Source organism: Canis aureus, chromosome 35, assembly GCF_053574225.1.
Source record: "Canis aureus isolate CA01 chromosome 35, VMU_Caureus_v.1.0, whole genome shotgun sequence".
Taxonomy (NCBI): Eukaryota; Metazoa; Chordata; class Mammalia; order Carnivora; family Canidae; genus Canis; species Canis aureus.
The window spans coordinates 8,320,321-8,343,986 of NC_135645.1; the positions used below are offsets into that span (position 1 = coordinate 8,320,321).

At 43.3% G+C, this 23,666-nt stretch overlaps 1 protein-coding gene across 1 annotated transcript in view; it reads right to left on the reverse strand.

Annotated features, from left to right (window-relative positions):
• Positions 1 to 23,666, reverse strand: part of ARHGAP31 (Rho GTPase activating protein 31) — a 110,970-nt gene that overhangs the window by 18,310 nt on the left and 68,994 nt on the right. The window contains exons 4-8 of the mRNA XM_077883792.1: positions 14,840 to 14,922; positions 13,783 to 13,890; positions 12,903 to 13,045; positions 6,381 to 6,579; positions 3,959 to 4,083 (exon numbers count right to left, since the gene is read on the reverse strand). Of these exons, the coding sequence (XP_077739918.1) occupies positions 3,959 to 4,083; positions 6,381 to 6,579; positions 12,903 to 13,045; positions 13,783 to 13,890; positions 14,840 to 14,922 (658 nt within the window). The remainder of the gene's footprint in view (positions 1 to 3,958; positions 4,084 to 6,380; positions 6,580 to 12,902; positions 13,046 to 13,782; positions 13,891 to 14,839; positions 14,923 to 23,666) is intronic.

Genomic DNA, 23,666 nt, shown 5'->3' on the forward strand with positions numbered 1-23,666 from the left:
GACCTCCTAGGGCAGATGTGCTATGGGAGTGAACCCCTGGGGTGCAGTTGGGCTGGGACCCCCTGGCCAGGGACATCCTGTGCATTCTGTGAGTTGACTACCATTTGAGCCGGCACCTTGGACTTCTTCCTTTTGAAAACCACATGGAGGGAGGGGGTGTTGGGAGGGGGTGGAAATCTTCCTAAGGCAAGATCAAAGCGAATCACTGATTTCATTTTTTGCTGTTTGTTTTGCTCTATTGTTTTTGACTTTTTGTTACTTGGTAAACTTCTTGCATTGTATCACCGATTCTGTAACCGGAATTCTCTTTGATGTACTTCAGCAAATCTCTTTATTATTAGATCAGGAGTTTCTTGCCAAGAACTCCTCCCCTCAAATTCTCCTTTGCGAATCCTAATTTCTGATGTGTATCTGATCTACGATAATTGTGGCCACCTGCCCTCTTCGCCTGAGATATCTTTCCATTTGGAAAGGCATATTCCTCATATGGCGAATGTTGTAGATGCCTACCCAGAATCAGCTTCTCTTCCTCCTTCTCACAAAGTCCTTGTACTTCTTGGGTGCCTCTCACTGTAATCCCATTCCCCCTGCCAGTGATTGGTTTAGGAAGCCAGGCCTAAGCCAGTCAGCGCAGGGCACTCCCTTGGCCCTAGGGGTTGATCCATATGACTCAGTGAAGGCAACAGAGATGGTAGTGGGGTGGGGGGTGTTTCTAATGGGAGCTGCTGGGAAAGAAGAGTCCCTGCTCTTAGGAGCACGCTACCAAAAATGATGTTCTTTCTCCTTCTGGACATAGTGATAGAGGGAAAGCCTCTAAGTACTATAGCCATTTCGTCACAGCAAAGAAACCAGTCTGGGGATGAAGCTGACCCACAGGGGAGGCCTTAGCTGAGGAAAAGAGGGGAATGGAGACAGAGCCACTGTGTTAAACCCTGAAACCTTCCCTACATCTGGTGTCCAGTTACAGAGCCCGGTGAGTTCCCTCACTGCATAAGCCAATTGAGTTGGATGTTCTATTATTTCCAGCCTGAATCATTGTAACCACTATACCCGGTGACATCCCTCATTACCCCAGTAGGCAAATTGTGAAGACTTCTAACATCTGTACTTGGCGTACAGTTATCACTGGGCTCAAGGAAAGTCCTTAAAAATATTTTCTCTTATTTTTCCTATAAGCATTTATTTTCCTCCAAAAAATCTTTATCGTTAAAAACTTCAGGGGCACCCAGGTGGCACAGTGGGTTAAGCGTCCGACTCTTAGTTTCGGTTTAGGTCATGATCTCTGAGTCCTGGGATCAAGCTCCACATCAGGCTCTGCACTCACTGTGGAGTCTGCTAAAGTTTCTCTCTCCCTTTGTCCCTCATCACCTCCCTTGCCCCGCCCCTGTGTACTCTCTCTCTAAAATAAATAAATAAATCTTTAAAAAAAAAAAAGGCACTTTGGGGGCACCTGGGTGGCTCAGTTGGTTGAACCTCTGACTCTTGGTTTCCACTCAGGTCATGGTCTTGAGGTGATCGTGCCCCACACTGGGCTCCCCGCTCAGCATGAGTCTGCTTGAGATCCTCTTCCTCATCCTCTCCTTCTCCCTCTCCCCCGATCTCTCTCTCAAATAAATAAAATCTTCAAAAAAAACGACAGCACCTTCAAACATTCACAAAATTTGAAGATCTCTAAACCTACCACTCAGGTTTACCTTCACCTTCACTTTATTTCCTTTCTCTCCTTTTGCATCTGTATGCCCCTGTTCACTTAAATTTTGCTGAATCATATGAAAGTCAGTTTCAGTATTTTGACACTTCATCTTTAAATACTTCAACTTTAGCATATGCCTCCTAAGAACCATCAGCACTCTATGAAAATTTACGATTCCTTAATATCATCTAGTAACTACCAACTAATAACTTATCTGTCCCCAAAATTATCATTTGTAGCCCCATCTTCCCCCCAAAGGTTCCAATCAAGTTTTGCTCATTGCATTTGTACGTTTACCTTTTACAACTTGTTTCCATAAGTATTGCCCCCCATCATTTTTTTAAAAATCAGACTTTCAAAGGTCACTGTGGCAAATTTCTTTGTACTTCCCTTTAGGACAGTATTCAGCTGGATTGGTTATATTCCCCATTGTACTGTGACCCCCTCAGTTCCTTCCTGCACCAATTCCCATTGATTATTCAGTTATCATTCTCACAAGGCAACACTCCTATTTAAAAATTAGATATAACCCGGGCATGAGTCATGGGACACGAGAAGGGACAGATCTTACTTATAATGCAGTTCAATTGATCGATGTAGAAGGAATGATGGAAACAGAAAATGACCATTTGGTAAACACCACAGTAATAACTGTTATAATTATAGTAATAACCTTTGGGGCACCCGGGTGGCTCAGCCGGTTAAGCGTCTGTCTTTGGCTTGGGTCATAATCCCACAACCACACCCTGCCCCACATGTCTGTCTCCCTGCTCAGCGAGGAGTCTGCGTCTCCCTCTCTCTTTGCTGCTCTCCCTGCTTGTGCTCTCTCAATAAATAAATAAATAAATAAATAAATAAATAAATAAATAAAATCTTTTTAAAAGATGACAGTAATAACATTTGCAGGCAAGAACCATTGATGGGGTGGCTCAGAGGGTTGAGCATCTGCCTTCAGCTCAGGTCATGAGGTCGTGGTCCTGGGATGGATCCCCATGTCAGGCTCCCAGCTTAGTGGGGAGCCTGCTTCTCCCTCTCCCTCTCCCCCTGCTTGTGCTCTCTCTGTCTCTGTCTCTCTTTCTCTCAAATGAATAAATTAAAAATCTTAAAAAAATGCCACTGATGGATGCTAAAATTCAGGGATAAAAGTATAATTAGAAACAGGATATTTTCATAGTCTCAACATATTTCCCACAATATACTCATTAATCAGAAAGGGAAAAAAATGTAACTTTACATGGACAAAAGCTTGTAGACAGCACATTAACCAAGTGATCAAAGTTAACATCACCAGCAATAAAATATTGACACCATGTGCCTCCTGATAGGACACGCTAAGATGGCACAACACTCATAACCTCAATCGAATCATGAAAAACCTTTAGACAAACCCAGGCTGAAGTATATATAGTCTACAAAATAAATGGCCATACTCTTCCAGAGTGTCATGGTCAGAAACACTGAGAAAATGTCCTAGACTGGAGGAGATTCAGGAGGCAGGGAAACTGAACGCAATATGCATTCCTGGACCAGAAAAAGGATATCAGTTGGACAATTGGTCAATTATGAATAAGGTCTGTAAATTATTTAATAGTATTGTACTGATGTTAATTTTTTGGCTTGGCTCACTGTATTACGGTTAACGTCAAAAGCAGCCGCGTGAAGGTACAAGGGTTCTCTGTGTACTAGTTCTGCAACTTTTTTTGTAAATCTAAAATTATTTTTTAAAAAAAGACTCCTTAGTTAATCTTTAAGTTTATGTTTCAGGTCTAGTGAGTTTGACATGATCAAACCAAAGACCTAAGAAACATAGCTAGGAAAAAAACACAAATATAGATATAGATATAGATCTCCTTTTATATATATGATAAATAAATACGCATAAAATAGAACATCTATATTGGCTCTGTCCCTGGTTTAGGAGTACAGGGTGATAAGAGCGTCTTTAGCTCTAATGAGGCCACTCTGGGTGGGTTCCTGGATGGGGGCCGCTCCCCAGAAAGACCAAGCCATGATTGGAAGCTTGGAATTTTCAGCCCCGTGCCCTATACTCTTGAGGGGAGAAGGGCTGAAAATGGACTTAGTGAGTGATTATGCCTGTGGGATAATCTTCCATAAGTTCCTAATAGTATGGGGTTCAGAGAGTCCCCAGATAGGTGAACACGTCTACACCAGGAGGGTGGGTTCTTCCCTATGTGGAAGGTAGATTGAACTGAGTTTTCTAATACAATATATATCTCATAAAACATAACTGCTAGTGATTCTTACCTGAGAGCCTCTGTCCTCTCACAAATACACTCCCATTTCTACTCAGCTTTGATTTGGAGTCTGATCCAGAACGTCCCAGGTTAAATATTGATTTCCACTTCTTCGATTTACTGGAGAGCTTTCTTCTAAAAGAGCCAAGCCATAATAAAGGGTTAGTTTGGTAACTGGTCATTTCCCTGGGATCTTTAAATTGAGAATGCATGCCCTAATCATGCTCTTGGTTACAAATGGCTCTGACATTTCAGGAAATTCCTCTCTAAAATTCAGGGCAGCCCAGGTGGCTCAGGGGTTTAGCGCCACCTTCAGCCCAGGGTGTGATCCTGGAGACCCAGGATCGACGCGGGCTCCCTGCATGGAGCCTGCTTCTCCCTCTGCCTGTCTCTCTCTCTCTCTCTCCTCTCTGTATCTCTCAAGAATAAATAAATAAAATCTTTAAAAATTAATAAAATATAGCACTTCTTTAAAAATAAAGTAGAATAAAATTCAGTTTGAGCCTGAGTCTGGCCCTGTCTGGGGATGTCCTGGATGACAGGGCAGGCTTTCATATTCCCCAGGGGAAGGAGCAAAGGTGTGCTAATGAAGGCAGGTGTGAGGGCAGACAGAAGCAGGGATGGCTGGGAGACTTGGAGGTCACAAGTGAGCACACACAGTTCTGGGAATTCTGGTAGGAATTCTGGTAAGCACCGCAGTCCGAGGTTTTCAAAGACACTTATTTTTGGCAGGAGTAAACACTAAAGACCAAAGAGCTCAGTGCTGTTATGCCCCCTGCACTTTGGCCATACTGCTAGGTCACCCACAGGTGAGGACAGGGCTAGCAGAGACTTCCATGGGCTGAATAGGGGGCAGACGAGAAAGTGACCTGGAAAGGAGTCCAGCCTGGGAGAGCCGGAAGCCACTGGGTGTGGTCAAAGATCACTGCAGAGAAAGCAGAGGGCTGACCAGTGCGTCCGTCCGTCCGTGGTTTCCTTCTCATTTCCCTGATGTCTCCCACCAGGCTGCCTCAGTAGGAGGCAAGGAAAGGAGAGTGCTAGACTGGGTGCGGGGAGCCTGGTGCCACCAGAGGTCACCATAGAGGCCTTGCCCTGCTCTGGCTCCTGCAGCTTCAGACTTCATAAAGCACTCAATGAAACCCTACAACCTGTGGCTTCCACAAAGGACCTTTTCTCCACAGGGTTCTCACAGAACATCCAGATCGCAAGCCCGACATGTTTTTATAATCAATCAGAGCTAGATCTGCAGTGCTTAGTGGTTTCTTTTGAATTGGGCCTAGTTTTTTTTTTTTTTTTCAAGTACTTGGCCTGGGAGGTTACTTTATAGGGTGGCATGCCTTGGGGTATGGTGTGCCCCATCTGTGGTTAAGGCACAGAGAAAATGCACTTGATGGTCCTCCTGAGGTACTCTTCTTTCTGATCCCTGGGTGGAAGTCTCATTCTCCAGGGATTTAGGGAGCAAAGTAATGGGGTTCAGTCTAATAAGAGCATGATCCACATACTCCAGGTAATGGAGGGGTTACTCGCCAGGCGAGTTCTAGGCATGCCATCCCCATGATGCACATGCACTGTGACAGGCACCCCTACTGTTGTGTAATGTGGAGCCCCTTTTTCCCTCCCTGGATGGAAACAGCCCCACCATCTTGGGGGTCATGCTGACAAGAAGTCCAAGGTGTCTATTTTCAAACCTCTTTGAGGCTGACAGTCTCCAATGAAAATTTTGCCTTTCAGCCCCTCCACCTACTGTCTGCCTAGAGTTTAGGGGTCCTGCTTCAATCACTGCCTACTTTTTACAGGGGTGTGAAGGTGAGAAGGGAAGAAGGATGTGTGGAGACCAGGGTTACAACAGAGGAAGCAATGAAGAAAGTATCCTATGAATAAAATTGATGTTCAGGTTGGTTTTGGAGGGGAAGGAGGGCTCTGACAGGTATGGAAGGAAGAAGGGAAGCCAGGCATACGTGTCCCCAAGTGCTGCATGCCCAGAGCTCTCTGGCGTGGCACTACCTGTCAGCTTATCCTCCATTCATCTCTATGGCTTTTATAATGTCACTTGGAGGTGGAAGATGGTGGGAGGGGGTCAAGTTTTTGATCTTAGCAGATGTCCTTATGAGAATGTCAAGACTGTTTTGTCTAAACTAAGGAGTAAGGGATTTTAGTCATGACTCTTGACCCCTATGAGCCACACCCCCATCATTAGGGATCTCTGGGGGGAGAGTTGGTCTTCATGACTTGAGAGCAGTGAGGGAAGACATCAATCCCGGTGATAGAGAGTTGTGAGGCAGCTCCCCTTCTCTTCTGGAATGTTCCCTCACATCTCGACCCAGCCTGTCCCCACAACCTGTGCTGCCATTGTTGGTTCTGAGACTATATAACTACATACTCTGTCCGCCTCCACCCAAACGTTCCCCAGAATTTAAGAGAATGCTGCTTACTTGTTGTCTGGTAACTCAAGAACAGTGTGGAAGAGGGTGCCCATGGGAGGGACAATTTCAGGCAAGCTATTCTCCCTCCTTTCCTTCCGAGCAGGATGGTTAGTAGCCAGACTCCGGGCCTGAGCTTCCTCCAGGCTCACCAGCTTCATGGGCAAGGAGAGGGCTGGCAAGGTCAGGCTCTTCATGATGGGCGGGTTTTCTATACAAAAAAGAAAAGAGCTCAGTGGTGGAAGGAGGCCTGTGCATCTAGTGTAGCCAGATTCCCCACCCACAGTGCCTCCATTCCAGACCCCCTGGTTTCTGGGGGTTGGGGGCCGAGGCTGCACATAAGGAACTGACAACTCCATGGCCAGACAGCCAGCAGGCACACAGGGCTTCAGGAGAGGTAGCCTGTACTTCTTGTACTTTTCAGAGAGGGACCATTCATTCATTCATTCATTCATAGGACAAACATTTACTGAGCATTTACTGCCTAGTACTTTGGCCAGGGAGGAATGTATGTCCAGCCATAGACATGGCCTCGCTCAGCTAGAACAAGGCAGGAGACTGTTCCTGCTCTCTGCAGCCACAGCACACACACTCCAAGGCAATTTAATGTGGGAGCCTATACTTTCCCTGATCACTAATGTTTATATCTCTGCACTGAAAAGACATTTTATAACCTGTACTATTCCTTAAAACACAGATGGCTTTTTACTCACGACTCAGTGGTATTAAGTGTATGCAAGCTAATCTTTTCTTCCTATGGTTTTATTTTTGTTTGTTTTTTGTTTTTGTTTTTATTTTTTATTTTAAGAAATGGAAGTGATGATGAGAGACCAATGGTGTCCAGGGTCATCTCCTTTCTTAAGTTATTGGTTCTCAACTTGAGGCAATTTTGCAGCCCAATGCCGCTTCCCCAGGGACATCTGACAATGTCTGGAGCACTTCTGGTTGTCATAAGCATGTGTGGGAGCACTCCCGGCATCTAGTGGGTAGAGGCCAAGGATGCTGCTAACCATCCTACAGTGCACAGCACAGCCCCCCAACAAGAACTACCCAGCACTAGCACATGGGGTGCACTGATGGTGGGCCCTTCTCTGGGACCCTCATGGTGTACCTGTGCCAGAGGAGCAAGAAGCCCCACGCCATTGTCCAACCTCCTTACCAGTGGGCTGTGAGCACTGAAGGGGGCTATCTAGTGTGGAAAAATAAGAAAGGAAAAAAACCCCAATGACACATACAAACAAAAAACCAAAAACCCCCCAAAAAACAAAAAAGAACTATGCAGCACAAAATGTCAGCAGTGCCAAGATTGAGAAAACTTGATCTAAGTAAACGAAGAGGACGTCTAAGTTGGCCTCTGAGTGGTCTTTGGCAACATTGCCAGCTTCCTGTAATACCTTCAGAAGGTGTAAAGAGACTCAAAGATAACTTGGACCAACCGAGAGTCAGCAACCATTTTGGGTATTGGACTCACCTAATTTTCAGAGAGCACCCTGATGGCACTATTTCGCTTTGCAGAGCGTGTGACCCTCTCTGGGAGGAGGAAAATAAAACCACTGAAAAAGGGCCTTGAAGGAAACAGAGACGGTACTGAACACTGGGTTCTTCCAGGCAGGACAGCATGACGGTCATTCCTCAGGACTGCAATGAACTAAATGAACTAAATCCGCAATCCTAAAAACTTCTCAGTAGCTTCTAACTTGAACCCAGTTTTTCAACTTAATCCCAAGGAGGTTAAAATATTTAAATTTTCTATACTCTTACTATTTGCATTTTGATTATTTGTGATTTGTTAACTATTTATTTACTTAAACAATTCAATCACTCTGGGAACAACTGGATCGATGCAAGAACCTACACTGCTGGGTCAAGAGACCTCCCAGCTGGTTTAGCACCCACCTCTCCCCCTACTTTCAGGCTGCAGGGTCCTAAGGCCTGCTCATTGTCTCTGCTTAGATGTTTAACAAGCATCCCTAACTTCACATTTCATAACAGAGCTTGGGGTTGTTGCTCCTTCCTCTAAACTGGTACCCTTCCCATTTTCGTTAAGTTAGTAAATGGCACCATGCGCCACCCAGCTGTAAGCAGAAACCTGGAGTACTTTTTTTCATTCATTCCTTTCTTTGGCATGCCACCCATTCCCACATCTAGCCTAATAAGCAAGTCATATAACATTTTTTTAAAGATTTTATTTATTTATTCATGAGAGAGTCAGAGACACAGGCAGAGGGAGAGGCAGGCTCCCTGCGGGGAGCCCAATGCTGTTCTTGATCTTAGGATCCCGGGATCCACCCCGAACCAAAGGCAGACGCTCAACCTCTGAGCCACCCAGGCATCCCAAGTCCTACAACTCTTACCTCCAAAATGCATCCTGAATCCAGCCACCTTCCTCATGTCCACTGCTAACATGCTAGTCCAGCCCACCAGGACGGCCCACCTGACTTCTGCCATTGCTCCTTAACTGGTCTTCCTGCTTCTAGACTTGCTGCCTTTCCATCTCTCCTTCACACAGCAGTCAGAACGTCCAGGCCCTACACTCCCTGCTCAAAATCCTCAAATACTTTCCCATGGCACAGAGAACAAACCAAACTCCTAGCTTGACCTACAAGGACTCTCCATCTGTTTTCCCTCTCCTCTTTGCCCACTGACCCAGTGCTCTACAAAAATATATGGTAAGAATTTTTGACTGTATATTCCCATTATAAATTATACACATATACCACTGTGTTAGTGTCATATATAACAGAAAACATACAAAATCATAGAAATGACAAAATATACAATAGAAAGAAATGAAGAAGAAATCCTAATAGTGTCTTCCAACACCCATAGTTCAGTATTCTGGTCTTTGGTGCCCATAGGGTAGGGCACTCCACCTTGGACGCCCCATTGGCTCTAGCTACACTGGCCTACTTTCTGTACCACTCTGAGCCCCTTGCCACTTCAGAGCTTTTATAATCTCTGTTCTTACTGTTTGGAACATTCTTCCCCCAGATCCTCATGAGGTTGTTTCCTTTTGTCATAAGGTCTCAGTTCAAAGATCACTTCCTCAGAGACCATGGCCACTCGGTACCAAAATAACACCCTCAAATCATTGACCATTACATCAACCTGCTGTATTTTATTCATGGTATTTACTGTCTTTAAAGTGATCATGTATTTATTTGTAACCTTGTATATTGTCTGTCTTCTCAACTAGACTAGAGTTTTCTGCAGGGCAGGATCTTTGCCATTTTGGGCACTGATGTGTCCACAGTGTGCAGAGTAGTGCCTGGCACCTAGAAGGTGCTCAATGCATATTTACGTTTTAATGAATCTTGGGTACATCACAATCTCTTGGACCTCGTTGCTCTCATTTATTAAACAAAGGTATTGGATTCTATGACTTCTAAAATCTTTCCAATTTGAAATAGAACCTGGGCAGCCCCGGTGGCGCAGCGGTTTAGCGCCACCTGCAGCCCGGGGTGTGATCCTGGGGACCCAGGATCGAGTCCCACATCGGGTTTCCTGCATGAAGCCTGCTTCTCCCTCTGCCTGTGTCTCCCTCTCTCTTCGCTCTCTCTGAATGAATAAATAAATAAATATTTAAAAAAATGAAATAGAACCCTATTTCCAGGGGACCTAGGTGGCTCAGTAGACTGAGCATCTGCCTTCGGCTCAGGTCACTATCCCAGGGTCCTGGGATGGAGCTTTGCATCAGGCTCCCTGCTCAGCAGGGAACATGCTTCCTCCTCTTCCTCTCCTTCTACACGTGCTTGCTCTCTCTCCCTCTCTCCCTCTCTGTCAAATAAATAAAATCTTAAAAAAAAAAAAAAAAACCACCCTATTTACAAATCTAAAATTCCATCCAGAGAGTATGGCTTCTTCCATCTTGTGTAAAAACTATGTTATCTTACCAGAGTCAAAATGAATTCATAACAAGAACACTTAAATGAAATGCATTGAATAATAAGTATTAGAGAAACTCAAGAGTTAAAGGCTCAAGAATAAACTGGATTTCAATATACAGTACAAAAGATGATTAAGGCATGGTCGCAAGGAGAACAGGCATTTCCAGGTTGGAATCAGGAACAGCTTTAACACTAACAGTAACAGATAGGATTTGCTATTTAGAAGAACATTTCCCAGAAGCCCTAATTCTCCACAATGGTTTATTGGTCTATTTTCCTATTTTTTCTCTTCAGAGAGGCAGCATAGAGTTAAGGAAAGAGCAATGGGCTGAAAAATTAGGTTCAACATTCAGTCTCAAAGTTACCTGTTGTATGGCTTTGGGCAGGTACTAAGCTTTTCCCATGCTCTGCTTCTTCATATATAAGATAAGGTCAATAACACTTTCTGGTTGTTGTGATAAGTCAATGAGATGATGTACAGAGACCACCTGCAATCGTTCCTGGCATAGAGTAAGTCCCCAGTAATTTACTGGTTGATTCAAAAGGATGAATAAATGCATATTCTCTCCTACCTTCAAAAAGGCTTTATATAGCTTATGATAAAAGATACATCTATAGGGAAGCCTGGGTGGCTCAGTCGGTTAAGCATCTGCCTTCAGCTCAGGTCATGATCCCAGGATCTGGGATCAAGCCTCCATATCGGGCTCCCTGCTCAGTCAGAGGTCTGCTTCTCCCTCTGCCCCTTTCCCATTTGTGTTTTTTCTCTATGTCTCAAAGAAATAAATAAAATCTTCAAAAAAATATATCTATACTGGGAGAATTAAAATAAAAATAAAAGAAACATTAGCCACTCCTAAGTATACAACCAAGAGAATCAAAAACATGTGTTCACACAAGAACTTGGATTCACAGCAGATTATTCATAATAACCAAAAAGTGGAAACAACCCAAATGGCCATCAACTGAAGAATGGATAAACAGAGTGTAGTATATGCATACAACAGAATATGTATATTATTTATGCATAAAAAGGGAGGAAACATGTAACAATATGGGTGAGCCTCAGAGAACATGTGCTAAGTGAAAGAAGTCAGTCACAAAAGGCCACATGTTGTATGATTCCATTTATATAAAATGTCCAGAAGAGGCAAATCCCTAGAAATAGAAAGTAGCTTCGTGGTTGCCAGGGTCTCGGGGGAGGGCAAAATGTGCAGAGACTGCTTCATGTGTATGGGGTTTCTTTCTGGAGTGATGCAATGTTCTGAAATTAGATGGTGGTGATGGTTGCACAATTCTGTGAATACACTAAAAGCCACTGAATTGTATACTTTAAAATGATTAAAATGGTTAATTTTATGCTATGTGAATTTTATTTCAATAAAAATTTTTTTTCAAAGAAAGGTTACAAGCCGCATAGAGGACAGGAATTATGCCAGGAATCAAAATTTGATGTTAACTACAATTGATTATTCTGATGGTTATACTTGTTTTTTCCAAACACATTAGCTAAACTTGAAAAAAATGCTTTAATCAGCTAACACAAATATTTTGCAGATAGGATTCTCATATACCACTGGTTCTCCAAGTGTGGACCCCAACCAGCAGCAGCAATATTGCCTGAAAATTCATTAGAAATGCAAATTCTCTCGTCTTACAGCCATACCACCCTAAGCGCGCCCAATCTCTTCTGATCTCGGAAGCTAAGCAGAGTCGGGCCTGGTTAGTACTTGAATGGGAGAAATACAGATTCTTAGCAGCATTCCAGACCCCCCGAATCAGAAGTTCTGGGGATTAGGTCCAGTAATCTGTATTTGAACAGCCCTCTGGGTGATTGTGACCTATGCTAATGATGGAAAATTCACACAAGTAGTAGTTACAAGGCTTCTTGATCAACTAGATTTTTGATTTTTACAAATTAAGCTCACAGGAATTCAAGCAACATAAACCAACTCATGCCTAGGGTTCATTGTATCATTATGAGAGCTATAGGAAATCGTATTCTCGCATCTCATCACATCCAGCCTACGATCGCTAGATCTTTCTCAAGAACATGGCTACAGAGGGTTTCAGTGCTAACTAGTCTTTGCATAGGCATGCCCACAAACCCACACTCATTTTTGTATGCCTAGTGCCTGCTGGGCGGTAGAACAAAGTAAGCACTCAAGAAATGCTTGTGAAGAGAATGCATTCCGAGCATACATGTGCATATGACCATGCTGCGTCTTAACTCATTCACGTAAAACTCCCAGACGTAGGCAAAAGGGTCTTCCAAAATACCATAATGAAAGGAAAGGTGAAATCTAATAGTTAAAAGGGAGGAATGTTATCTGTAGATAATAACCTGGAGAGTTTGATGGCTTACCACAACCAACAGATTATTCCAGCGCAGAACTCTGTGTTCAAGGGATAGGCCATGTATGAAACTGATCAGAAACATGCTACAGCCACCCACGAACACGTCTTGCTGCACACAGATCAATGTACATATATGCACGACCCCAGACACTGACACCCAAAGAAGTCAGCACACACGCACAGCCAACACTCAGAACTAGAACCAAGCCCGCCTTAACTTATTCTTGAGCCCCATGACTAAGGCAAGGAAGAAGGATGGCCTCGTAGGGAGTATGCCAGAAGAAGCCATTACCATTGTTCTCCAAAGACCCAGGTGTGCCATTGTTAAAGATTTGATCCACATGATTCAATATGAACTCAATCACCACCTGCTGGACCCGAACTGCAAGGAAAGCTGCGTCTCCATTGCAACCAGTGGCTTCGATTTCTTTGGACCTAAATCATGGATGAAACACACTTAGTGAGTGAGTCTGGCCCACAACAGAAAGCAGTAAGGGGAAGCCAATGTGCCTTCTGCACAAGCCCCATTTCCTAAATGTATACAGTTTGTTAATCTCTAGAATATTTTTTAAATAAGACCTATTAAAAGGACTCTCTGAAGGCTGTGAAGCCCAACACACTGAACAAATTTAAAAACAATTACCAGGTATCATACATTGCTAGACTAGAAACATTGTATTTGTAAATATCCAGGAACTGATTTTTCCCCCCACAGGATCTCTTCCCCCCCCTCAATTGTTCTGTGGGTCAGGTCATCATTTATGAAGTCATATGAAGCAGTGATCCCACCAAGATCAACAAAAGCCAGTAAATCAGACAAGAAAGGCCTTTTCAAAAAATTATGACCTACAGACCCAAAACTTCAGCCATATGCTAGTTGTAGCCAGAAAACGCCTGTGGAACACAGAGTTTCCAGGTTAACAAAGAGCTCGTGCTAAAACTCCCCCCCCCCAAAAAACAAAACAAAACAAAAAAACACAAAAAATAAACAAACAAAAAAACACAAAGAGCTCATGCTATTAAAATTATCTTAATTTATGTGTGACAAATGACCACTTAGCTATAGGTTTGTCTTCAAGAGGCTTCCGTTTTGAAGAATCCAATCTTTGTTTCAGTTGGGGGGCTGCTCTGAGCCCATGGGGATGGTGAGACGGTGAGCACGTGGTGGTTACCTGAGCAGGTTTGGCGCCCACACCAGGGCCAGGTTCCTGGCATGCATGTTGGTCTTGCTGCTGAAGGAGGCGATGTGGGCCAGGTGTCGAATCAGGTATTCCAAGGTCCTGTAATGGTTCATTTTTTTTTTTTTAAAAACAAAGAAACTTCAGCGCCTGTGTAAAGCCTGACATCTGGAGATAATTTCTGAGTTTGGATTTAAGAGATTCTAAATATTTCTATCTCATGAATTTTGGAGGGATATCAGGAAGGTATCAAGATTGATGGAAATAATCTTCTTGGCCCTAGGCATGCTGGCCCAGGATGGAGAAGGGGTATGGTTTTGTCAGAAGTCAGCTGAGGCCCTTGGAGAGCCAGAGACAGCTCCCCAGGCCTCCCTTTACCCAGGCCACCATTGCCGGCACACGATCTTGAAACTGGCTCTTATCTCTCTGCTCTTTCAGTTATTCTTCCAGCTAGGGGTAACTTGGTCCCTTGTTAGTTAGAGAGCTCATCTCATGGATGAATGGCATCTGTTACTGTAGCCAGTTCTTTTTCATACCGTAACAAAATCTGCCCCCTTGTAAAAGAGGCTTAGAGAACTGGGAAAGGTGGAAAGATAAGGGGCTAACCTGTAAGAACAAAATGGAAGGATAGGATGATGTGAGGGATGGCACTGATGAGCAAACAGAGAGATCAGTCAACCACAAGCTCAAGGGCTACAGCCAAACCCTCCTTAAAAAATCAACCTGGATTCCAGAGATATGTTTATGCTATGAATCTGGGTAAGAACCTAGGATATCATAGCCAGTGATGCTGGCTTGTGTGACCAGAATGACTTCCTGTGAGACTCTGAGGGGTGCCCCACGAGGAAATAGGACATGGGCTGCCCCTTCCTGCCAATGTCTCTGGGCAGGCACCAACTCACTCTGATAAAAGTCGACCAGTTCACCCACCTCAAAATGCCACAGGAAAGTCACTATCCACTGAACTTGTTCCCTTTTATGATACTAGCCTGCATCTTTGGTGTTCAACCACCTTGAGAGGCTGTGGACTTCTTTTACCAAGGGTTCTTACCTATAATGGGATGGGGGAAGCTCCTGGATAACATTTTGGATTCGGGCCAGTTGGCCTTCTTCCGGGCAATGTGACACTGCTTCCTGTGGAGAAGAACATGAAGCAGCCCAGTGAGTGCTTCAGAAGGTGGACACCCACCTGTGTCTCCTGGTTTTATTTAGGTTTCGGGTACCCCAGCCTTCCAACCAGGCCTAGAGGTCATCCTGCCCAGAGGCATGCTTTCCTAGTAAACACAAACAACCAAACCTGAGTGTTCATGATGTTCAAGCGTCTAACGGTTGAGTGCACACGGGGACATGTGGATTGCTTGGGTCTCTGTGTGTCCTCAGAAGGTTATTGGGTATCTGGTAAAGGTGGAGAATCTTGGGTGTATGGTGTGGCAGGGAGAGTGACAGAGATTCCCACTGGGACATAAACAGACAGAGATGGAGATGACAGCATGGCTCCATGTTTACTTAGCCAGCTGTCTTCTTGGGTGCAAATAGCTTCTCCCCACCTGGCCTGACACTGTTCCATGACCTCAGTACTCAGTAGCTCATCTACTGTCGTAGGTGATGATATGAGGAAGCCGGGAAGATGAGCCTTCTCAGCAGGGTAAGAACTTTGTCCCTGAGACCTGATGGTCTCACCTGGACTTATTCTCTAGTTATTTCCTACATGGGTATTTGTTCTCCCGAGATGGAAACTGAAGGGACCCCAAGAAAAAAGCTGGGCTTTTTTTCTCTGCTCCTTTTCCTGCTTCTGTTCTTGCTAGGACCTACACCTCTCACCTTACACAGGCCTTACAGAACAGATAACATATGTCCTCCTTGCAAAGGAAGAAAAGTTAATGATCTCTTTGGAGTCTTCCAGCACAACAGATGACACCTAAGGATGTCATCCTGACGGTGGGGTTGTCAGGATCTGTTTCCAACACCACTGACTCATCAAAATCCCCGGCTCCAGGGCATAAGTGACTTATGGAGAACACCTAAACACTCGTCTATGTTCCTGGGTTACTGACACAACACATGCACACCACCGTCCTCAATAAAGACCCCAGGCTCCAAGTAAAGATGAGACTCATTCTTCTTTCCTTTCTGAGTCTTCCGGAAAATTCTCTGTCCATATCTACTCTCTCTCTGTCTTTGATACATTCTACTCTCACTTCTTCTCAGCTTGTATTTGATTTCCATCCTGCGAGAAGCCAAGGACCCTTGTGGCTGGGCCTGTGGGACTCTGCTCTGGGTCCTTGGACTCAGCCAGCCTGTATCACTCCCCTCTGCCCAGCACCTTCAAGGGCCGGCAAGGGCATCAGCAAAGGCAGTGTGATCACAGGCTTGCCCAGAATTTCTGCACAATGCAGATATCCCTAGGCAGGTGCCCCTGTGCCCTGTCCTGAGAAGCTGTCCTGCCCGGGCCCGGGCTCCAGGGCCCCTTCCAGTGCAGGGCCTGAGTGCTCAAAACTTAGCCGTACCTAAGCGCTCGGTCAATGATCATCACCTTTCTTTTTTCACTGAGGTATACTTTACATACATTAAAAATCTACCAATCTTGGGCAGCCCGGGTGGCTCAGCGGTTTAGCGCTGCCTTCGGCCTGGGGCGTGATCCTGGAGACCTGGGATCGAGTCCCATGTCGGGTTCCCTGCATGGAGCCTGCTTCTCCCTCGGCCTATGTCTCTGCCTCTCTCTCTCTGTGTGTGTGTCTCTCATGAATAAATAAATAAAATCTTAAAAAAAACCCAACAACTACCAATCTTAAGCTAGAGCCCCATGAATTCTTTCACATGCACATACCTGGGTAACCCCACCAAGGTCAAGATGCGCTTTAAAGACAGCGCTTGAGCTCATGTCAATCCTTACGGCCCTGAATTCACAGGCATGTGTGACTTACACAGCCTTGTATTTCCTGCCAGTGCTAGAAACTTGCTCCACATTTGTATATAAGGAAAAGTAAAATCAGGAAATACAGTCCTTAATTTGATAAATACCGCCCCTTGCAATACAACCAGAAACAGGATCCTAAGTGTCGTATAGTTTTCTTATATCGCTTACTTCTGCTCAGGCTTCAGCTGCCATTTTTTGCTTGTGTGTGAAGGCTGAAGCTCATACTCTCAATAATGAGTATTTTCAAGCATAGAAAAGTAGAAGGAAATTTATTGGGCACTTTCTGTTATGCGAGGCCCTATTCTAGGGCCTATTCTAGGCCACACCTGCTGTGTCTGCTCTGTTCTAACTTAGAGAAGCCCTAAGCGATGCCCCAGCCTGGCCTTCTCAGCCCCCTTGCCTGTCTCCACTGTTTCCCACAGCCCTCCCACCATCACTGCTGCTGCATCACATACTCATTTATTCCATCCATTGCTTATTGCCAGTCTCCCACGCTAGACGTAAGCTCTGCAAGAGCAGGATGTGATGAGTCCTAGTGCCTAGCGCAGGGCCTGGCACCCAGGAGGCACTCCGTCTAAGGGGGACGTCATGCCAGGGCTTTGTCCATCAATTTTCTTTTTCCTTTCCTTTTCTCCCTTCTCATCTCCCCTTTCAATTTAATTGCAGCAAGACATACACAGACATCAGCTGTTTTAAAAGGCTGTCAAAACTCTCCACATGGGAGCACTTGAGATTTTGCTTCCTAAGCACTGGTGGGAGAAAGGAGGAACCAGGGGGGTGACAGTCGCGGGTGTCCCAATCCTCCCGTGGGAGTGCAAGCCTGAGAATTGAGCCAGCATAAGCATGATCTCTGTCGAAATCCTCCATTTTCGAGATATGGAGGAGGTGGTGGAGGGTGGGAACAAGAATGGGACCTGGAGCAGGAACCCTTACACCTGCGGTCTTCCTGAGGGCCTCAGGAGGGGAGCCAGGGGAAAGAAGCTCTGAGGAAAGAGAGGCCGTGGAATGCGGTGTAGACCCTCCCACATTCTATCCTGCAAAGAGGGAAGGGTGGGAAGCCTCTCTTCCTCTCAGCAAACTTTTTCTAAAAATGTATCTGGGGAATAAAGGTGCAGGTCAATTTAATAGCCCTCATGGAAAGTTTCTTTGATATTTTAGGAAGCTGTTAGTCATCTTTGTTCTGCGAGGCTGGGCGGGCCCTCCCCCTAATGCCTGCGGGTCCCATTTGGGATTCTTGTTTATTTCATTGTTCACAGCCTCTCCCCATCCTCTTCAGAAGCCCTCTGGATCCTGTAGTTTCTCCTAGAGGGGTCCAGTCCTACAAACCTATTCTTCGTTCCGTGTTCTCCCATTAGGTTGGCTGAACCCAGCACCAGGGAATTGGGGAAGGGGAGTTGAAACTTTGCCTACCCCCGTTTTTTGCCAGAGAGAGAATTTCACTCAACTTTTGCCAAGCTCATCTGGCTAACAGTTAAATTTTAAAAGACCGAGGATGAATCTGTGACTACTTGCTCTCTTCCAATCAGTATCAATAACACTGGCTTCCTTGCCCTTTGTGGACTTGGTCCAAGATTGGACTCTCGCTCCTTCTGGTGGGTCCCTTGCTCTTGCTTTATCTGTTTACCTGAATTCTACTGTCGCCCTTATAGTTCAGGTCCTGCTGCCTGGGCAGCTCTGTCACCAGGGTGGATAACCAACCCATGCCTCTCCTTTCCAACTGCACCCCAGCTACAACTACAGTAAATTATTTTAAGTTATTAGACTAAAAAGTAATTCATGCACACAATTTAAAGAATGAAAGCAACCAAAGGAACACCCAGAAGAAAGTCTTCCTGCCTACTGCAGACCTTCAGAGGTGGTCTCCAGAGGTAACTACCTCTGTGTGTCCTTCCAGACAGTCCTTACACCTTTATGTCTTTGTCCCACAAGCCTGATTATGAAAGAGAATTTTGGCTATCTCCATTTGACCTCAAACTTTCAACTGATTAAGTTCTTCTTTCCAGCTTATCTGTTCCCCCAGGCAAAAGACCCTGTGGGCAAAGCATCCCTGAGGGAATCAAAGCTATCCCTCAAGCCCGAAGGACTGTTCTTGAGCCAGCAAGACCCCGTGACTGACCCCAAGACAAAGACCTGTTTGACCTTCACTACCCACCTGCACGTACCCACCCACCTTTTCCCTACATTTTCCTTATATAAACCTGCAAAGTATTTTTGGGTCTTTGGAGACAGTCTTGGAGATGCTAGTCCGCGGTCCCCCTGGTGTTGGCCTCCCTGAAATGAATTGCTTCCTTGTTTTGCCACCAGTCGCTTCTCTGCCTTTGCATTTTGCCAGGGTAGGCACCCCCTGTGCCCCAGCTAGAATTAACGTGATCTTGTCCACCTGCAGTTTCCCGTTATCCTGGTTTGCCTGAGATTAAGGGTTCCCTGGGACATAGGACTTTCAGTGTTAAAACTGGGAAAGTCCTAGGCAAACCAGAGGCAGCTGGTCACTGCCCACTTCCACCCCCTACCCCCCACCCCCTCGCCCAGGGGCAGCTCTCTTGAGCTCCCAGCCAGTCCGCTTTTGCCTCCTGCCACACACTCGTCACCCACCTCAAGTGACAGTTTAAATGATGTGTGTGGGTTCACAAACCTGTCAGCAAAGGCTTACTAGGTAAACAGTCCCAACATTTTCCAGTAGCTGGAGAGCAGAGAAAGGAAAACAAGAATGAGCAAAATGAACAGTTTCTGCCCTCAGGAAGCTGGCAGTTGAATGAGGGAGACTGATCCACTAAGAAGTTAGTTCAACATAAATGTAATACAAAATTAAACACCCCTCTAGACTGCCTTCTCTAAAAGTCCCAAATCAGCAACTTTTCTTTTGGGTATAATGATTCCAGCTGAATCAATCTGACCAAAGTTGAATTATTCCTAAAATGAACTTTCTTTTTCTTACTTGATAAAAATAAAAGGTAATATAGTAGGTTGAACAACTGCTCCCAAAGATATCAGGTCCTAATCTCTGGAACCTGTAGGTGTTACTTTATTTGGGAAAGAAGTCTTTGCAGATGGAATTCAATTAAAGATTTTTAGTTGAGATGATCCTGATTAATCCGATGGGCCCTAAATGCAATCACAACTATCCTTGTAAGAGGGAGGCAGAAGGAAATCTGACACAGGATAGAAGAGGAGAGGACAATGCCATCACGGAAGCAGAGGTGGGAGTGATGTGGCCACAAGCCATGAGTGCTGGCAGCCACCAGAAGCTGGAAGAAGTGAGGAACACCTCCCCCCACCCTCCCTCCCGAGAGTCTCTGGAAGGAGCACCGCCCTGCTCACACCTTGATTTCAGGTCAGGGAAATTGATTTCAGACTTCTGGGCTCTTGAACTGAGAAAGAACAAATTTCTGTTGTTTAAGCCACTAAGTTCGTGCTGACTTGTTACAGCAGCTACAGGAAACTAATATGTGTACTTAAAATTAAAATATGAAGTATGAAGGAATTAAAAATCACTTGCTAGCCTACCAGCCAGACATTATTATTAACCTATTCATGTGTGAAGCATAAAAGAAGCAATCTGCCCGACTTCCCAGCACCAAATATGAACGCTGGCATCACTTCCTATTCAGTTGCACATATTGCTTTCTTCCATTTAATTTTACATTGTGGCCAATAAATATCCTTCAGAAATGTGACTTTTCATGGCTATCCAGGATCAAAAATAATATATTTATCATAATTTATTTAACCTATTCCTTACCTTATTGTTAGACACACAATCCCCAAATTTTGGTATTATACTACTGCAATAAAGTATTTAGGAGTCAGTTATGTGTGTATACATCTTATTATTATCTTAGAATGTAGTCCTAAAAATAGAGTTACTGTATTTAAAACATATGAGCACTTTAGGATACTCAATAGTATTTCTAATGAGTTTCTGAGGTGTCCAGTCAATTCACATTTATTTATTTAATAAATTAATTAATTATTATTATTCAATTAATATTTCTCTAATTCTATTTTTCCATTGAGATAGTATTCTACTTTAGCTGTGCCAGTGGGTTTAAATAAATCATTTTAAGAATGTGTGACAATGTTAACAGTTATTTCCACATTCCTGAAGAAGTTTTGCTTATATTATCTTAATTTGTTATTGTGATCAAAGAAATCAATTAAATGATAAAATTTTCAACATCATTGATGTCACTAGATCCTACCTATGTAGAAGTCAGTTGCACAGCAAAAAATTTTTATTTTATTTTATTTTTTTAGTGTCAATACCTTGTTAGATTCCTGGAAATTTGATGACAAATGGAAAATAATGTTGCTTTGGTATTACCATGTTGCTGTGGGAGAACAGAATGATTAGCAATGTTAGGGAACAAAAGTGGGAAGTGATAAATATGGGTTTTGTTCTGAGCCTATAAGCACGATTTAAGAAAAAACTGTATTTTTGAAGTTTCCAGACAAGAATTCTTATCTACTTCCAACTATCATAAAATGAAATATAGTTAAAATAAATTAGACTCATTCTGTTCTTTAACATGATGATATTCTACTCTATCATATTCTAAGATGTACTATTATACTGATCAGAGGATTAAAACTATGCAGAAAAAGACAATAAAGTCTTATGCACAAATTAAAACAAAAATAAGATATATTTTTAGTTAACTCAGATTGGCAGATAATTTAACAAATACCCAGTATTAGTGAGGCTGCAGAAAAAATACTGTTCTTATCTCTCTGGAGAACAGTTTGGTAATACATAACAAAATTTTAAATAAGAGCTTTTTACTCAGTGAATCTAAATCTATTTTTTCCCTAAAAATATAAACAGAGAAATGGACAAAGATACAAAAAATATTTATTATCATATTATTTTTTTAAAAGCAAAGTGTTGAGAAACAAAAAGTCTAAATGCCCATCAGTAGGAAACTGGCTTCAGAAATTCATTACACATATGAGAAACTTCTCTGTAAAAATAGGGTTTCTCTATTTGTGAGCACAGAAAGATGGTTGTACTGTTGAGTTAATGTACCAAAGCAGCGATAGACAGTATTGAAAAGGGCAAGTAGGCAGAAAGAAAGAGACAGATTGAGAGAGCTTGAGAGACAGCAAGAGATCTGTAATGATGTCTCCTGAAATGTCATCAGCAGATATGCCTGGGGTGTTGGATTTCCAGGGATTTATACTTTCTCCCTTATGCTTTTTTGTATTGCTTACATTTTTGCAATAAAATTCTATTTCAATTTGGGAAAACAAAACACAACAAAAACACTATGCAAGCAATAAAAGAGTGAAAGAAGTACCCAAACGTTACTTTGGTAGTTATTTTTGGTGTTTAAGAGAGGAGACAAAAGGTTCCTTTCTACTTTCCTCTATTTTCCAAACTTTTACCAAATATGATTACCTCTAAAATGATGAAATAATCACATATGGTGATGGTGATTATAATCTGGCAGATTCACATGAGACCCATGACTTTTCCTCCTGGTTCCTGGCAAAGACTCCTCTGTGGTTTCAATGGTTAGAGGCTGCCATTATTTTTGACTTCCACTCAGAGAGGAGGGGGCATTTGTCTTCAGCCTTAGATCTTGAGGTCCCCTTAGATCTCTTAAGGTCCACAAACCCTGACACTTCACATCACCTGGTATATGTTGGCTTCTCCAGTAGCACCTCTAGACCCAAGTTTTTTGTGTTTGGGCCTAAATTTTTTTCATTAAAAAAATTAACGTACTTTTAGTAGATGAGATTTTGAAAGTTAAAGTCTAAATAAGCAGGGAAAACAATAATCTCATCATTGAAATAAATGGCTATTAATTCTTGGAACATCTTTCCCTTTAATTACATTTTAATATACAGTTAGGCATCTGATCTTTTCCAGTTAAGATTATGAGTGTTTCCCTCTATTATTGGAAACTCTTAAATATATTTTAATGGTCCAAATATATGTTTGAAATATATATTTCAAAATGTATCCATTTATTCCTATATCACTTGGAATTGAAGAACTTTTTATATGCTCAAAATAAGTTTATTACAGGAGTTATGAGAAAGATTGCTTTCCATGTTAGAGTTTAGATCTGGTCCTTACCAATAATTGCAACTCCTCCATAATCTTAATTTCAAATATCCCCTTTGACCATCCCACTGTAACAGTCTATTGACCTCTTTGGAATGAATGATCCACCGATAGTACTTTTTCACTGTTACTCACTGCCTTACAGTCTCACTTCCCTTCTTATTCAGACGAAATTCCATGGTCAACTCTTAATCACTCTCTTGCATACACCCTCATGTTTCTCACCCCCCCTTTTTTTAGCTGAGCCTCAATCTTGGTTAAACCCATTTCTCCTCCTACTCTACACCTTCACCCCAGCAGCCAAATGTTCGAGTCTGATATTTAATGCTATCTCTACAGACATTCTGTAAGAATTTATTTTTTCTACTTTTTCTACAGATGCCCCTATTTGGTAACCACAGAGCTGCCAGTAAGGTGTCCTGCCCATCCACTCTTCACCAACCCAACTCATGGGCCCAGCCTACACTTTCTTTTGGATGCATTTCCTGGATTCTTTTCTCTTTTCAGCTTTCTTTTTTTAATTTTTTAATTTTTTTTCTTTTCAGCTTTCTGATCTCTCCCTTGACTTGGGTTTGTCCTCTCTCCCACCTCTACTTGCCCACCTCATTCAACCTCCAAAAGAAATACAGAAGGAGAAGCTTGATAAAAATAAACTAGCAGTAGATGTATATCTGGAGTCTCACATTCCTGTCCGGCTGTGTGACATCGGTCCAGTCATTTCACATCTCTCGTTCTTAGTTTCCCCTCTACAGTGAGGCACATTTGGTTAAGTAAACACAGGGATCATTCTAATTCAGCTCTTGAAACAAATAAACATGATTCTGAAACTCTAAAAAAGGAAAAATGTAGCCAATGGACCCACTACCTTACCTTCCTCACTATGGCATCTTACTT